The sequence below is a fragment of the Schistocerca americana genome, chromosome 7 (genome assembly GCF_021461395.2).
Source record: "Schistocerca americana isolate TAMUIC-IGC-003095 chromosome 7, iqSchAmer2.1, whole genome shotgun sequence".
In the NCBI taxonomy this organism is placed as follows: domain Eukaryota; kingdom Metazoa; phylum Arthropoda; class Insecta; order Orthoptera; family Acrididae; genus Schistocerca; species Schistocerca americana.
Genome location: NC_060125.1, coordinates 600,611,176 through 600,628,580, shown reverse-complemented (window position 1 = coordinate 600,628,580; position 17,405 = coordinate 600,611,176). Strand labels below are relative to the sequence as shown.

General features: G+C 41.2%; 1 protein-coding gene across 1 annotated transcript in view; it reads left to right on the top strand.

Annotated features, from left to right (window-relative positions):
• The window catches only part of LOC124621918 (probable splicing factor YJU2B), a 69,934-nt gene that overhangs the window by 16,091 nt on the left and 36,438 nt on the right, over positions 1–17,405 (top strand). The window contains exon 2 of the mRNA XM_047147423.1: positions 14,143–14,354. Within this exon, the coding sequence (XP_047003379.1) occupies positions 14,155–14,354 (200 nt within the window). The 5' untranslated portion in view covers positions 14,143–14,154. The remainder of the gene's footprint in view (positions 1–14,142; positions 14,355–17,405) is intronic.

Sequence of the window (17,405 nt, the reverse complement as noted above, 5' to 3'; positions counted from 1 at the left end):
TAATTATGTCAGACACACAGTAATAAATAATTATGTAATTTTCCATCCTGTCCAAAATTTCTTTGTTGATGTTCCCTTTCTGATTAGCTTCCTTCATAGATATTTGAAAACATCTACTTCTTTAATAATTTTTCATTAGAACTTACATCATTTTCATTTCCTTTTTCCTTGCTGATTTTCAGTACCTCACTTTTTGTTAAGCTTATTTCCATGCCTGCTTCTTCAATTGCCCTCTGTTCTTCCAATTTCTGCTCATTGTCTTCCTCTATCATCACATCTTGTAAATATCCTGTGATTTTCATTTCATCTGCTGTTGACCTCTGGTAAACTTTCTTCATTATAGTGCCCATGACCATACTGAAGAGCACTGATGAGAGTACACTTCCATGTCCAACCCTGCTGTGTGTCCTAGGCCATTGTGATTTTTGGCCATCTGTTATAACATGGTTCAGGCGTTTGTTATACGTGTTTCTGATTTTGAGTTCCATTCCTTTTGACAGTCCCAGTCTACTCAGACCTTGCCATACATCCACCCTTCAAACAATAATCCTTTTGTATATCTATGAATTCAACTGTGATGTGTTCCCCAAATTCCCCATTCCTTTCCTACTATCTGCCTAGCTGTAGACATGGCCTCTATAGTTGATCTTCCAGGCTGAAATCCTTTTTGTTCTTCTGTTAATTATGATTCTGTTTTGTCCCTGATTTTCTTTACATTATCTTTCCATAAATCTTCACACAGTAGTGCATTAATGCTATTCATCTGTAGTTCTCACAGAGCACCTTGTTGCCCTTCTTAAAATTGCCTTTGTCCCATCATCAGGAATCACTCCATAGGTCCATGCTGTCCTGTTATTCTATACATCTATTGAATTCTTATAGGTCCTGCAGCTTTGGTAATTTCCACTATGATGTCATCTACTCTAGGAGCCTTGTTATTTTTCATTACTAATACAGTTTTCTCTACATCCAACATTTGCAGATCTTCTCTTTCTGTTTCACCAGGCCATTTATACATCTTTTACTCTCTAATGTGTGTGTATGTGTGTGTTTCGTTATGTATATTTGTTTCATTCTGTCCATATAGATTTTGCAAGTATCCTTTCCATACTTTCAAAACTACTTCTTTCTCTCAGTTTTCCTTCTTCATTGTGACTCGTGAAGTATTTCCTTTTAGCTTCCTTCTGTTACCTAATATGCACTTTAATATCTTATAATCCTTAAAATTCTTTTCTATTTCATTTGTGGATTTTTCACAAGATACCGTCTTCGCCAATGCTATTAGTTTCCTTGCTCCTCTGTTTTGTCATTTCCATTTCTCTCTGTTCTGTTCCGTTCTATTTTTGAACCATTCTCTCCATATGTTGTTCTTCTTTGTGACTGTTTCTGCAATTTTGTTATTCCATCAAGGAGTTTCTTTGTGTCTGACTTTTTTATGTCCTTCCACATGTTTCAGTGCTGCCTTAACTAATGCCTCCATTCTTCCTCTAGCCCCTCCCTGTCATCTTTGGCAAGCTGTGTCTTAATCTTTTTGCCATATATCTCTTAGGCTTCTCTCTCTTTAGGTTTCCTGCACTTGATGTTTGCCATCTTTTCCCTTCATATTTACCCTTCCTGAAGTTCTTCAATGTCTCTATGTACTCTTAGGGTGTGGTTGGTGTCGAGATTAATACTTGGTATCACTTTCACTTCTGTCAGGCACTTTATGATTTCTTCATTTATTACTACATAGTTTGTTATGGATTTCTTTAGTAAATTCCAACTGTATCTGGTAAACTTGTACTATCTCTTTTCCTATAACATCCATTATCAACGATCCACTTACTTCTCAGAAGTGTGTTGTTGTTGATGATGATGTTTGATTTGTGGGGCGCTCAACTGTGAGGTCATCAGTGCCTGTACAAAGTCCCAATTTTTACACAGTCCAATTTTTTTCACAGTCCAATCTAGCCACTGTCACAAATGATGATGATGATGATGATGATGAAATGATGAAGACAACACGAACACCCAGTCCCCGGGCAGAGAAAATTCCCAACCCGGCTGGGAATCAAACCCAGGACCCCATGATCCAGAGGCAGCAACGCTAGCCACTACACCATGAGCTGTGGGCTTGTGTGTAGTTATACCTCCCCTTCGTCATTTCTGTGATTTCTCTGTGGCTTCCTATGATTTTTCATATCCTCCTCTGTCATTCCGAACAGTAATATTAAAGTCTCCTATAGTCAAAGTCTTTTTAGATGTTACAGCACCCTCCAGTTTATTGATAAACTCTTCCTTTTCATCTGGCTCACATCCTGTTCGAGGAGCATAAACATGGTTTACATCAAGGATATTTGCTTCCATCTGTACCTTAACTTTAATTATCCTGTTGCACTCAACGCTGAAAGGCATAATCAGTCTTAAATGATGATGATGACTCAATTTCCACATTAAATACTTTGTTCATAACTTCTTTAGCTACTATTATTGTGGCCCTGTTTCTTCTTTTCTCTCTTCCTGACCCCTCACATATTATATCCTTTTTACGAGCACCTTACTACATTTCCCCCTTATTTTCATTTCACTTAGTCTCATTATTGGTATGTTCCTCTCTGTCATTATCCACGTGATTTCCTGAATTTTTTTCTAGGGATAAATCATTAATAATGCCAATTCTTGTATTTTTCTTCAGACAAATCTATCTTTGATTGGAGCCATGTTAGCCTTCATACCTGATAGATCTTATTAATTTTGATCCAAGGCCTGTTTGATTGTTGAAAGCGGTACTGATGCACTGCCACTGGCTTGACAGGCCTGTCATGGATTTTTGCATTAATATTTTGTTGTGCACTAAATGGTCAGTGTCTGATATACCTTTCCTCAAGTCGATAAGGCTTATGGTTTAGCAGCGAACACTCTGGAGGCTAACAAGGGATATTTAACATATACAAGGGAGGGCACCACAAAAGTCATAGTTTTTATTTCATTTTTTATTTATTTAATTTTTTTTGTAGAAGAGTATCACTGAAATGCTAAAAGCATGAAATAACAGACAAATGAAAATGATGTCAAGCTATACCACAAAAGCCCACCAGAACTTAGAAAGTTTCAAGAACTCGTATTAAGAGAGAAATATGCTGCAGCTTCTTACATGTTACTTTCTTAGAGACTGTAAAGAAAAGACTAGGCTTGTAGGTACTTAATAAACAGTACACTTTACGTAAAAATAAAGGCACTTTATTGATCTGTTCACCAAGATAAAAATAACTGCTATCACAAAATATACTAGTATTGTCCCACTACTTATTTTGCATAACACATGCTAGACAATGCATAAGCTTCAATTTTTGTGCCGTGCAGGTAGCAATATATTGACTGCTGGTGAGCTCTGTCTTTCCAGCATTTGTTGTCTGTGATGTTGCCAGCAGAGAGGTGTGCAGTGAACTGTGCACTGAGGTTGCTATAGCTCAACCCCATAAGGAGAAAAAAAAAATTCAACTAACTTGAACTAAGAAATGTCTGCCAGATCAAAATAGAACCATACCTTTAGTCAATATTGAGTTTTTGTTGTGGCTCTAGATGCTGGTGGGGCAGCTGGTGTTGCAAGTTGGCTGCTGCATATGGGTGGGCTGTGGTCGGTCAGTTTTCAGGTTGACTGCGCTGGATGACATTGTATCACTGCTGGATGCGACAGTGTGAGTGTTCTGTGTCCAGTGGTGGCTTGCATTTCAGCAGTGTTTTCTGCACTTAGATAGGTTGGCTTGCACCAGTTAGTGGACATTACTGTGTCCACCCATTTAATGTGGAGAGTGAGTGTTGTATCATTTTGTTGTGTCACTGTGAATGGACCTTGGTGAGGTGGCTCCAGTGATGTGCACAGTGGGATGTGTGAGAGGAAAATGTACTTCATCATTGCTAGGTCTGTGCCCATTTTCCATACTGTGTAGTTCCAATCGGTCACATGACCTCCATTTGCCTCTGGAAACGTCTGCAGGTCTTCTTTTAATGCACTGTGAAGTCCCAGCAACACTACTGAGTGGACTTCAATCTATGAATCCATCATGGGTCACACTGTAGTGGCCTTCAAATAACAACATAGGCACTCCACAATGCTGTTTGTGGCTGAATGATGTAGTGAAGTCCATTTCATTTGTATCTCTTACAGCCAGGCCCTTGCACGAAGTATTTTCCCATCACCAATCATAGTTGTCATAGTTGAAGTCTCCTGCTGGGGACAGACAAAACATGAAGTCCAACCACACATGAAAGTGCATCCCACATTCTCAGGAGTTTTATGTTTCCAGTGGGAATATGTCCAGTTTTATGTTTCCAGTGGGAATACCTCCGGCCAGCTGATATATCTATTAATCACAGTGAGGAGGTACTGGTTGTTACATGCAACAAGGAATTGTCTTACCATGTCCACAGGGATGTGTAAGAATCGTGTCTATGGGACATCAAAAGTTTCAAGTGGAACTCGTACATGTCGTATTACTTTGCACTCCTGGTGGGGGGTGTAGGTCTTCGTTCATGTACAACAGTCCTGTATATAGAGTCACACAAAATGCTATGTTACTAGTGCCCTCGTAGTGCGGATTACTGGATGGTCGTGTACATGTAGCGACTCAAATATTCATTGTTGTAGATGGGCAGGCGCATATGGCCGCTGTTAGCCTGCTGACTCATTGCTGTATATCAGCTTCTCAGTGCCTTGCAGTGGCATATGATGCTAGTGCAGGGCCGTCTTGCCTTGCAGCAGGTGCTTTAACTGCACATCATAATTTACACTGCTATCAGCTCAGCAAAAGATGTGAAAATGCTTTCTACTCTAGACAAAGTCTCAGCATTGATATTCTTCGAACCAGTTGCTGAATATTTATTGCAAATCATGACATAAAATTTAGTTGGTTGATTTGCACTGGAGGATAGTTATTTCATGGCTGCGAAAGTCAATGGTCGATGATCTGTATGTATAGTGATTTATCTAATTACTTCATAGAGTGCCAGAAGTTCTGTGTACAATAGTGGTCAAGAGCACAGCTACTCTGTGATCTTCTTGGAGAAGAAAACCAAGAGAGCCAGGGTGCATTTACATTATGTTATAGCATGGCACCGACAGCACGGAATGAGGTGTCTGGGGCACCGGTGATTGGATGCGCAAGTAGGTCGGCTTGCATGAGGCGTGTCTGGCTGGCTTCAAATGCTGTCTGAAAAAATGACAGTAAAAGTTTATGATACCCAGGTAATAATACATTTTGCGCGCCAGTTGTGGGGCCAGCTAACATGTAGGTGCAGTGATGTGCTCAGCTGCCAGATACATACCAATCGCAGTAACCTGAAATCACAGGAATCCACTTTGTTAGTGCCCATGATGCATTTAGCCAGATTTATGAGTGTACCATAGACACCAAACCTTCAGAAAACCATGTATAGATTGTCTTTCATGTTCTCGTGTGGATGGTGATTCCATGAACATATCATCTAAGTATGCAAAGCAAACTTGATTAATAAAGTACTGAAAAGTCTGTGTCGCATTCTGAAGGTCATATGACATGTATGGGAATTCAGATAGTCCAAAGGGTGTTATTATTGTGGTTTATGGATATCCTCTGTTGCCTCAAGTATTTTGTTACAGACTTCCACTAAGCCCAACGTCGAGAAAATGGCGTGCCCCATCAGTTAGCATGCGGAATCTCTGATGTGACAATTGTCCTAGTGTTGAGTCCACTATAGCCACCACAGGGGTGCCAGCCATCTAGTTTCTTCAGTGTCAGATGAAGGGAAGAAGCCCAATTGCTTTCTGATGGTCATGTTGTGCCTGCTCGGGTCATTGCATCAAATTCTGATTTAGTGATGCAGAGCTTATTAGGGGCCAGCTATTGTCCAGAGGAAATAGGATATGTGTGGTCCTGATGTGGTGCACTGTTGAGATATGGGACGAAGACAGTGCTCCACGGGCTGTGTGGTTGGCAGAAACTCATCTGGCCAGCAAGCCAGTGGCGGTGATGTGACAAGGAAGTGTACTGATGGATTACTGCACACTGCAGGCTGGCATCCAAACATCAATGACCTGATGTGGCCCAGAATGGAAACATTCCTCACATCCAGGATGAGGTCATAGGACAGGAAATCCAGCTCTATGATAGTACTGCTCAAATCTGCAACTATAAATTGCCATTCGAATGACTTACATAAACAAATGTTCAAATTTGAAGTCGTAGGCTCACATATTGCAATGTGTGAACCATTTGCAGCTGTTAAGTTGTGATTTACATACGCTCATGGGTACGCTCATGGGTACCGCAACAGCCACTCGGGAAAAATGCATGTGTCCGAGCCGGTATCCATCTTGGTGGTTGTCTCTGTTACCAATAAATGTTGTGATACTTGCCAGGCTGCTGTTGCTGGCAGACTTGCCTCCCAAGCTTGGGAAGCTGCCATTCACATTTTCTACCCATGGACATGACAATCTGCACCAATGTGTTCTTTCACCAAAACAAGGGTGGCAAAAACACTCTCACTCTGGTCTGGCAAGGGCAAGGAGTGCACACTGCATTTTCCGTGTGATGGTGTGTGATCTCATTGTTTATATACACTGAGGGCTGTAACATGCCATGTCTACCCATTTAGATGAGAGGTGATGTCATCCAGCTTGTTTGCGATGTGTATTTTTGTAAACACCTGCTGAAGTTCATCTCTTGCATTACTGAGAGTGAAGAGCAGTGCGTCTCTGGCAAGCAAAATATTCATGTGGGCCATAGGAATGGGTCCAGAATGTCCATTCCTGTCAAGGTGCAGAGGTGTCACAGGAACTGTGATGACTTTTTGTCACCAATTCCCTCCCTGTGCAACAGTTGTCCTAAGCATTGAGTGCTAGAAAGAGAAAGCTGCTGAATGAGCTGGACATTTAGTAACTCATACTTTCCAGGGACAGACAGGTTTGTGATGATGTTGCTAAGCTCATTGGCAGAGTAGCTGTCCAGTAGTGCCACCATTTGTGCACATTTGGTGGAGTCTCGAGTTATCCTAGCGATCTGGCTTTCGATCTGTGTGAACCAAAGTGATGAGTAATCTGTCCAGAAGGTTGGTGCTTTAAATGCTACATGTTTCACCTGTGCTGCTGGAAGACTCCCAGGGGATGGTGGCAGGTAATAAAAGCAGTAAGGGTAGCCAGACATGCGCTTTCCTGGCTTGCGACTGCAGCAACTCTTGGAAGTTGCACCGTAGATGGCTCCTTTGGTTCGGGCCGTGTTCATAGCTCCTGGTGTCACTGTTGCAGTGCAGCCATCTCTTCTGCTAGCTGCTGCTGATCACACAGTAGTTGCTGCGGCTGTTGTATCAGTTGTTCCTGATGATGCGATCCTCGTGCTACAGCAGGTAGCTATGTGCCGATTGCTGGAGAGTGCAGTCTTCCTGGCATTTGTCGTTCACAATCTGAGAGTTGTGGAGGGAGCTGTGAATTGAGTTTGCTACAGACTAATTACAGCACAGCCACAGACATATAAGTATCTGCCCGTATTGCACTCTATGTACGAATCAAATGGGAAGTAATGTTTGCCACCCACTTCACCATGGTTTGGTGAGTATGGATGTAGATGTCTTACAGGAGCCTGTAAAAGATTTCTGCAGCAAAATACAAAAGCCATTTCTGAATCCTAGACAGGGATGCATAATCTGTATGGGAATTACTTTTGCTTTTAGTATTATGGCTGTGAATTTCACAGTCAGTCCTAAATTCACAATTATTATGAACCACAAATACTATTACAGAGTAAAGGTGTTGGCAGTTGAGTATAAAACGAGGCTCCTGAAGACATGTTGGATATTTGGTAAGCAGCATTACCAAATATTCTTAAGGGACAAATGCTACAGTACAAAACTGAATGAAAGTATGCTAACAATAGCACATGGAGGGTAACACATTAAGAGAGGTTTCTAATTACAAAGCAGTCTAAACTTAGCTTTATGGCTAGCTTTTCCACATGCCATTGCTACCTTAGTTTTGTATTCCGTTGTAGATCGAACAAATGGAGTGGTCTGCAGAAAATTAACTTGCTTGTCTATATCTACGTCTACATCTTCATCTACATAGATACTCTGCAAGCCACCGTATGTCGCGTGGCAGAGGGTACCCTGTACCACTACTTGTCATTTACGTTAGTGTTCCACTCACAAATAGAACAAGGAAAAGCGACTGTCTATATGCCTCTGTATGAGCGCTAATTTCTCGTGTCTTATCTTCGTGGTCCTCATGTGCAGTGTATGATGCCCACAGTAGAGTCGTTTGGCAGTTGTCTTCAGATGCCTGTTCTCTAAATTTCCTCATTATTGTTTCTCGAGAAGAACATCACCTTTCCTCCAGTGGTACCCTTTTATGTTCCTGAAGCATCTCTGTAACACTTACATGTTGCTCGAACCTACCAGCAACAAATCTAGCAGCTCGCCTCGCAATTGCTTCGATGACTTCCTTCAATCTGACCTGTTACGGATCCCAAACACTCGAGCAGTATTCAAGACTACAGGTGAAACACTCTTTCCAGAAATTCTCCCAATAAACCGAAGTTGACTATTCACCTTCCCTACCACAGTTCTCACATGCTCGTTCCACCTCATATCGCTTTGCAAAGTTATGCCCAGATATTTAAACGACTTTGTCATGCAGGATACTAGTAATACTGTATTCGCACATTACAGCTTTGATCTTCTACTCATCTAAATTAACTTACATTTTTCCACATTTAGCGCTAGCTGCCATTTGTCTAAGTTGTCTTGCATCTTCCTACAGTCATTCAACATTGACACCTTACCGTACACCACGGCATCATCAGCAAACAACCACAGATTGTTGCCCACCCAATCCGTCAAATCATGTATGTCTACAGAGAACAACAGCGGTCCTATCACACTTTCCTGGGGCACTCCTGATGATACCCTTGTCTCTGACAAACACTCACCATTGAGGACAACGTACTGGATTCTATTATTTAAGAAGTCTTTGAGCCACAGACATAACTGTGAACTTATTCCATATGCTCGTACCTTTTTTAACAGCCTCCAGTGGTGCACTGTGTCAAATGATTTCTGGAAATCTAGAAATTTGCAATCTACCTGTTTCCCTTCATCCATAGTTCTCGGTATGCCACGTGAGAAAAAGGGATTTTGCAGAAGCAATGCTTTCTAAAACCATGCTGATTTGTGGACATAAACTTCTTAGTCTCAAGAAAGTTTATTATACTCGAATTGAGAATACGTTCAAGTATTCTGCAGAAAGCAGAAGTTTATACTAGAGTCACGTGTGCTTTCTTCCACTTGCTTGGGACTCTGTGGTGGGTGAGAAATTCATGATAAATGCAAGCAAGCTAAGGGGCCCATGCCGTAGAGTACTCTTTGTAAAATTGAACTGGGATTCCTTCCAGACCTGATGATTTATTTGCTTTCAAATCTTTCAGTTGTTTCTCTATGCCAGGTATGCTTATTACTATGTCATCCGATAGTCAAATGATGGTATGTTTGTACGATTTCATTTCACTGTCTCCAACTGCCACACTAGGTTGATCAACAAGGGACTGAATGGAAGCCTTAGACACGCTTAGCGATTTTACGTACTACTTTCTCGGGTTCTCTGCAGATCTTGTGCTGAGGTGTGATGGTGGTAGTTGTTGTATGCTTTGTGCCTATCCTCAGCATGTGCCAAATTTCATTATAAACCATGGTGAGTCTTTTCCATTCTGTACCCACTTATTAGCCACATAACTCTCCAGACCATGATTTACAATCTGCTTAAACTTTGCCCATAATTCCTCTACATCCATCATACAGGAAAGAAGTAATGCCAATTCACTGTCATAAGTGAAATGCTAATAACTGCTTATCTGCTCTATCTAGCAGAAACCCTGTCCTAGCCTTCTCGACTGATTTATTAACTTTCGTAATCATAGTTCCTATGACATCATTATCGCTAATTTTGATTTCTATACCGACATTATCAATAAGGTCTGCCCTATTTGTAGCTACAAGGTCTAAAATATTTCCACTGCATGTGGGCTGCTGAATTAGGTGCTCAAGACAGTTTTCAGAAAACATATTCAAAAGTTCCTTGCACGACTGTCTATGACTCTATAAACATCCCAGTCTATACTTGGTGAGTTAAAGTCACATCCAACTAGTAATGCTTGATCTGGGTATTTGCATGCCACTGACCATAAGGCAGTCTTTGAATGACTCTACAGGGTTGCCACAAGCCCTGTAAATCTGAGAATTTCATGCGTGTCAGGGAAATCAAGGAAATATCAGAGAAATTTGAAAAAAAAAAAAAGGACAAACACCGGAAAAAATCTTGTTTTTGTCTCAGTAGATGAATTTGTTTGTTTACAGAGATGTCATGCATAATTGTTGGCTGGGTGCAACAGAGAACATGCGGTGCTTCCCTACTCCCTCATTCTTACTGCCTCTCCCCTTCCTACTTCTCCCCTCAGCTTGGAGTCAGTGCTGCCACCACTTCTTGCTGCTAGCCAATGAGAGGCTGTGAGGCATGAGGAGTGGTTTGTTTGGATTTGATTCTCAGAGATTGTTGATGCAGGGCCCAGAGGTGGCAGTCATGTGTGCATGAGTTGTGTCTGAGTGATTGTGTGAATGTGTATGTGCTCTTGTTTTCTGACAAATACTATGGCCGAAAATTTAGTTGTGAGAGTGTGATTGTCTTTTCTACATGCCTACCTGTGGCTCATCGTTATCCTCATTAGTATTGATTCTCAGACTATTTGTGCAAGTTATCTGTTGCTTGGATTGATCACCATGGTCTCATTTCATCAACGTGCTGTCTGTGACGTGTGAATAGCTGGCCACACGAGTGGATTCCAATGACAGTCCAAAACCGCAGGCCATTTCTGTGGGTATCTCTAACAGATTGAGCATGCCAATCTGAAGCCCATCATTTCCCACTAATGTGCAGGCACTGCCCATCGGATTAAGTCTCATTAATCTACCTGCAGGCCGGCTCTGTTTGTGTGTGGCATAATGCGGTGGATTTTTGTGGCGTATCTATGGACACAGGACCGAGGTGCTCCTCAGCAGGCAAGAGGCCGTGGGTGATGGATTTCAGGAATTGCGACTGTCTCACCACAAGTACAGTATACAGTGTGGCATTTTATAGACATTTTATTAATTGTAGTTCATTTTGGCACTTTGAAAGTAGTTTATATATTAGAAGAAAATTGTGGTAGTCACTGGCGGTTTATACACTATATACTCATATATTTCTTCAAAGAAAAATCTCATGATACCTGTCAAATAATAGACATAACACAGTGGGTAATAACCGACAACAATAAAAATAGCAGAACCAACATTTTATTGGTGGTCACCTGTAGTGTTGGTTTACACAACTTTTCCCTGTGTTTTTCAAGAGGGCTACTTTTTTCTGAGGTTATTTCTGAAATCATTGAAGGTATTTTAAATCTGTCTTGCAACTCCAAGGAATTTGTATTTTTGCCACCAGACATGTTTCATTTTATTGAAATAAAATAAAAACAGTGGTCTTAATAAAACACATATACCATTTGGCTTGCTTTATGTGTCTAAAAACAGTTCATTACAAAAGATGTTGATGTTAGTACTTAAGATTTTTGCTCACATGGAGAGGAATATGAAGTTCTTCCTCCCTCCCTTTTTTTTGTCACCTTATATCTTTACTTACCCTTGAGATCTCAAAATTTGTCAGGGAAAAATGCTAAAACTTGTCTGGGAATCAGGAAAATATCAGGAAATTTCACTTGGGGAAACTTGTGGCAACGCTTTCTAGAACTGTCACAGCAGGATCGGATGGCTTGTAAAAACATCCAACAACTTGGTTTCACCGACACCTGTTATACATAACCAGATGACTTCACTGTCACACTCAACTTCGACCACAATAGAGACAATATAATTGTGAACTGCAGTGAACACTCTCCCTCCTCTGGCTTCTAATCTGTCTTTCTGATCTACATTCCACGAATCACTAAATATCTCAGAGCTTTCTGCTTCAGATTTCAGCCAGCTTCCAGTCCCAAGAATAATTTGAGCACGAGAACGTTCTTTGAGGGCAGTAGATTGGAAACTTTATTATGAATACCTCGACAGTTTACTGATAAAATTGTGAAAGTTGAAGTGTCTTTATTCTGAACACCATTCAACTTCCTTTTCTACATACCGACTAGCGAGTGTTCACCAGAGCACCTCAAACTACTGCCGAGCCTAAAAACCCCTCATGTACACTCCACAAGTACTCCGATACCCGAGCAGCTGCTTCCTTTGTGTAGTGCACACCTGACCTATCAAGGGGCGTCCTACAAATCCCCACACAATAACACAGGTCTAGGAATCTGCAGCCAAGACCGTCACAGAGTCGACGAAGTCATTGATTGAGACCCTCCATTCGGCTCCAAACCAAAGAGAACTCTGAGAATGATGCTGTATATTGCGAGCTTTGCTTGCACCGCGAGCGCGAGGTTAGCAGTCTTCACCGCCTCTGCCAGTCGCCTGTACATACTGAGGATTGCCTCAGAACCTATGCAACAGGCATCGTTGGCCAACATTAGCCACAACACACAGATGACTGCATCCTGCGTGCTCCATAGCCACAGGCACAGCTGCCTCCACATCTCGGATGAGGCTCCCCAGCGGACATACTGAGTGCACGTTGGCTTTCTTTCTGGCCCTGAATACTATCTGCCTAAGGGGCTCCATAATGTGCCTAACATTGTAACTCCCAGTAACTAGTAAACTCCTGCTTTATACACCTGCTTGGACACTACTGAAGAAGCAGCCATATGTCCACTCACAGGGCGAATGAGCAAGGCCAGGCACCCAATCTGCACATTGTCCATCTGCCTTGAGTGACACGAACGCATTATCACCCGTCACTCTCCCTGCTGTGAGGGTGGATCCACCACATGAGGTGCACTAGCAGGTGCCTTGGAAGCAGAGCCCATGGGCAAAACAAGAGATGCCTGAGGTGCCCTACGTGATGCGCCAGATTCTCTCCACCACTCCTACACCCTGAGGCAGCAGCTTGAAGGTGACTGACCGGAACCAAAAGCACATTCAGCTGTTCACAAACTGCGGCCACCACCTCCTGCATCTGCACACATCTTAGCCATCCTAGCAAAATTAACTGATAAGTGGACTATAGAAGCAGACAATTCTAGATATGCAACTTGCTGCCGTCCTGATATGTCACCAATGGTCAGTGATTCGTTAATGAGCTACGCACATGGCTGTTCAGTGAGCAGCTGTTGCGCTACAGACTGAATGAATTTACATTTACAAAAAGATGAGATTAAACCTCTTAAACAGAGAAACATGCACAAAATTTAATAAATATACTATGAGGAAAACACAGAAGAAGATACACGCTTAACTTGCCATTCTGTAGTTGTACTCAGGTATCACATGAGAGCTGGAGCCTGACTGACTGGCTTGCTGAATGAAACAAGTGAGCAACTACTCCACTACAGACTTAATGAATTTACACTTACAAAAATGCAAGATTAAGCCTCTCAAACGAACAAAAAAAAACTATCAAATACCTTTGTGTTGAATGAGAACATCAGTTACACACCAAATCAATTCATCCAGAAACCAGACAACTGTTCTTCATTATTCCTTCAAGGTATTAGTAAGTGAAAAAAAAAGTTTGTAAATGGAGAAAAACCTACCTCATAAATAAAACATTATTATAATACAAGGCCCTAAGTGGTATTAGTTACAAAGGTGGTCATCTTTACAACAGCAATGGATATCAGGATACTTTTGATAACATAATGTATCTTACAAGTCACTTTGAATGTACAATTCACACGTTCATTTTGAGCAACAGTAAAATATTTCTGGAAACTTCATGTTCCACATTGTAATTAAATATTGGGTTATTTCTGGAAACATCATGTTCCACTTCGTAATGAAATATTGGGTGAACATTATCCATGGAACTAAATAACAAAATAATTATAATTGTGTTTCACTGGCTCCATTACATTGTATTTTATTTTTGGATGACTGTCATTGTTGCCATTATGTGATTTACCCCCTTCCTATTATGCCAGTCACACAAAGCTCACATGAAAAAGGTAACTCTCTCATTTATCTTTAATGAGAACTGTCATATTTAATATTTTTCAGCTCCTGTAAAGAATGGGTGAACGGAAAGGAACCAATTTGTACTATCCACCTGACTATGATCCCAAAAAAGGTGGACTTAATAAATTCTTGGGGACCCATGCCTTGCGAGAACGTGCTCGCAAGTTGCACATGGGAATCCTCATCATTCGCTTTGAGATGCCATACAATATCTGGTGTGATGGATGTAACAACCATATTGGTATGGGAGTAAGGTAATGTGAAACAATATTTTTCTCTTTGATTCACCGTGAGCATTTAATTGTTGTGTTCAAGAGAATGACATTATATGCAAGATCTGTGATCCTACAAAAGATCATTTCATTACTTAACTGCATTCTGTTTAGTTATTTGACACTTTTGTGACACATTGTTATAACTTAGAATTCCATATGTCATCCTGGACAGCAGATATTCTTCACCAACAAAAGTTGCATCTGGCCTATCTCGGGGATGTGTAGGATCATTTCTGTTTATGGTATATGTAAGTGATGTAAAAAATTGTCTCAGCACCATCACCCTTTTCACTCCCCCTCATCCTCCCCATTCTGTATTTATGTTAGGACACTGATATGCCATTAAGTATCATAATATCAAAAGCAACCAAAAAGTCAATACTAATCAATATGATCTTAAGGAAGAAATAAATCGCCATTTGCATCATAAAAGAACTTGAAAAAGGCAAATGAAACATGCATGTAGCTAAATACACCTTCTGAAGTACAGCTGGTAGTGCAGTGCTGTAGCATGTACCTGGGTCCTACTTTGTTCATAATTTTGGAGGACTTGGTTAATTCAGTAAAATTATAGATTTTACAGATCACTGTGCAGGGTGAAACAGCCAATGAAGCTTATTATTCAGACACTCAACAGAATATCGCATGGTTGACATATCTGTGCTCCAGTAAACAGCAGTGAGAGGTTGAAACTGTGTGCCAGACCAGGATGTGAACATTGATACCATCCTCATGGAGCAGTGCACTCCAATTGACATGTCCTAGTTGGGCTGTAAAGCACGCCCAAACAGTAAGATTTGTTGTTCACTGACCATAAAAGGCTTATAACTGAGTTTGAGTCCTGATCTGCCACAGTTTTAATTTGTCAGAAATACTCCAGATTTTGTGGGCTACAGATATTCACAGTGTGTGGGATTTGAGTCCTCCTCAGGGGACACAGCCTTAACATAGCACTGTCTGTAACGTAGCACTGTCTGTGTGGGCGAGGAGGTTTGCATGCTCTGGATCCGGAGGGCTATGCCAGCGGTAGCTTAGCTACCAGAAGGGTCACCCAAGCCGGACAGGCCAAAGGGGAGGAACCAGACAAAGTGTGTCCCACAACAGCCTATTGCTCCCCCTTTCCTGTCCCAGACCTGTCCTCACCATGTCTTTTTCCTGTTATTTCCCATTATATGCATAAGACCTCAACGGCAGCAACAGCAGAGAAAGAGTCTTTTGGAATGGTGAAGCTGGCAGAAGAGGCACCTTTTCTCTTTGGGTACAAAGAGTACAAGTAGCAACTGTACCCCAGAGGGGCAGCTACAGACAGCATCTGACTCGTAGTGAGCGGATGATTTTAGGCTGGGCATCCTACTGCCTATGTGGAAAGTAATGGGAAACTACCACATTGCATTCCCAAGCAGTACATGGTATGTCTCTCCATATGAATAATTCCGGAGTTAAAACTTCCCCTCATTCTGATCTCTGGGAGGGGAACACATTGAGAGTAGACATATTCGAAAGGAAGAAAGGGACAGTGAAGGAAGGAAAGATAAGAATTGGGACATGGAATGTGAGGACACACTACTGCAAGCAGGAAAGCTAGAGAATGCAAAACAGGAGGTGGAAAGGAACAGATTAGATGCCCTCAGTTTGTGTGAAATGAGATGGGGAGAGAATGGCGAGATAGAAAGTGGAGATTATAAGCTCTTTTACTCAGGGGAAATCAAGAGTGTTGAAAACAGAGTAGGAATATTGATAGGACAAAAGCTGAAAAATTAGGTAATGAAAGTACAATATATTAATGGAAGACTGATGATGATATGACTGAAGGGTAGTTCAAAAGATTTGGTGTTGATACAGGTATATATGCTAACCAGCCAGCATAGAGATGCTGCCAAAGAAATACTAGGAATTTGAGTATCCCAAAGTACCAGGAAAGAATGGATAACAGAAAACATGTTGAAAAAGATGGAAGAGCGGAGAAAGTGGAAAATGTAGAAACTGAAGAAGGCAAAAAGAGGTACAGGAAACTGAATAAAGAATTAAGAAGAGAAACTGAAGAAGCAAGGGAAAAATGAATGAAACAGAAATGCGACAAAATAGAGAAAATGGAGAAAGGGGGCAAGTATGAAATGATGTATAGGCTGGCTAGTGAGATAGTTTTTGAACATAAAAGAAAGAGGAATAACATGGAAATATAAAGAGCAGATGGTACTCTAGCAGAATAACCACATGTTTTGAACAGATGGCAAGAGTACATTGAATATCTGTGTAAGGGGGATGAAATACAAAGCGAAATTAATGTTGAAGAGGAGCAATATGTGCCAGAAGACGGAAAGGGATTCACCATCTTGGAAGCAGAAGTAGAAAAGGCGCTGAAGGTGATGAAGAATAGGAAGGCATGTGGTATTGATGATTTGCCAGAAGAACTGTTGAAGAGTCTGGGAAACAAAGCAAGAAAAGGAATAGTTTACCTCTGTAACAAGGTATATGACAAAGGGGAATGGCCTGAGGACTTCCTTGCAACAGTTATGATACCAATAGAGAAAAAGAGAAATACCAAAAAATGTGAAGAGCATAAGACCATCAGTCTAATTTCTCATGCAGCTAAAGTCATGCTGAGAGTGTTGAATAAAAGACTCTATGGCAAGCTGGATAGAGGGATTGCAGAGGAGCAGTTTGGATTTAGAAGAGGAAAAGGAGCAAGAGATGCTATTCGCCTGTTAAGAACTATAGGGGAAAGATATATGGAAAAAGTAGAGAAATCTTTACTGTTTTTATAGATTTAGAGAAGGCTTTTGACAGAGTTCAGTGGAACAAGCTGATGGATATTTTGAAGAGGAAAGGAGTAGATTAGAAAGAGAGATGACTGGTACAGAATGTATATTTACACCAGAAAGTAAGAATAAGGATTGGAAATGAAATGTCAGAAGGAAGCAGCATTGGACGAGGTGTTAGACAAGGTTATTGCCTTTCCCCACTGTTGTTTAACGCATACCTTGAAGAGATTATTGCGAAAGGCTTAGATGGAAAAAGAGGAATATGTAT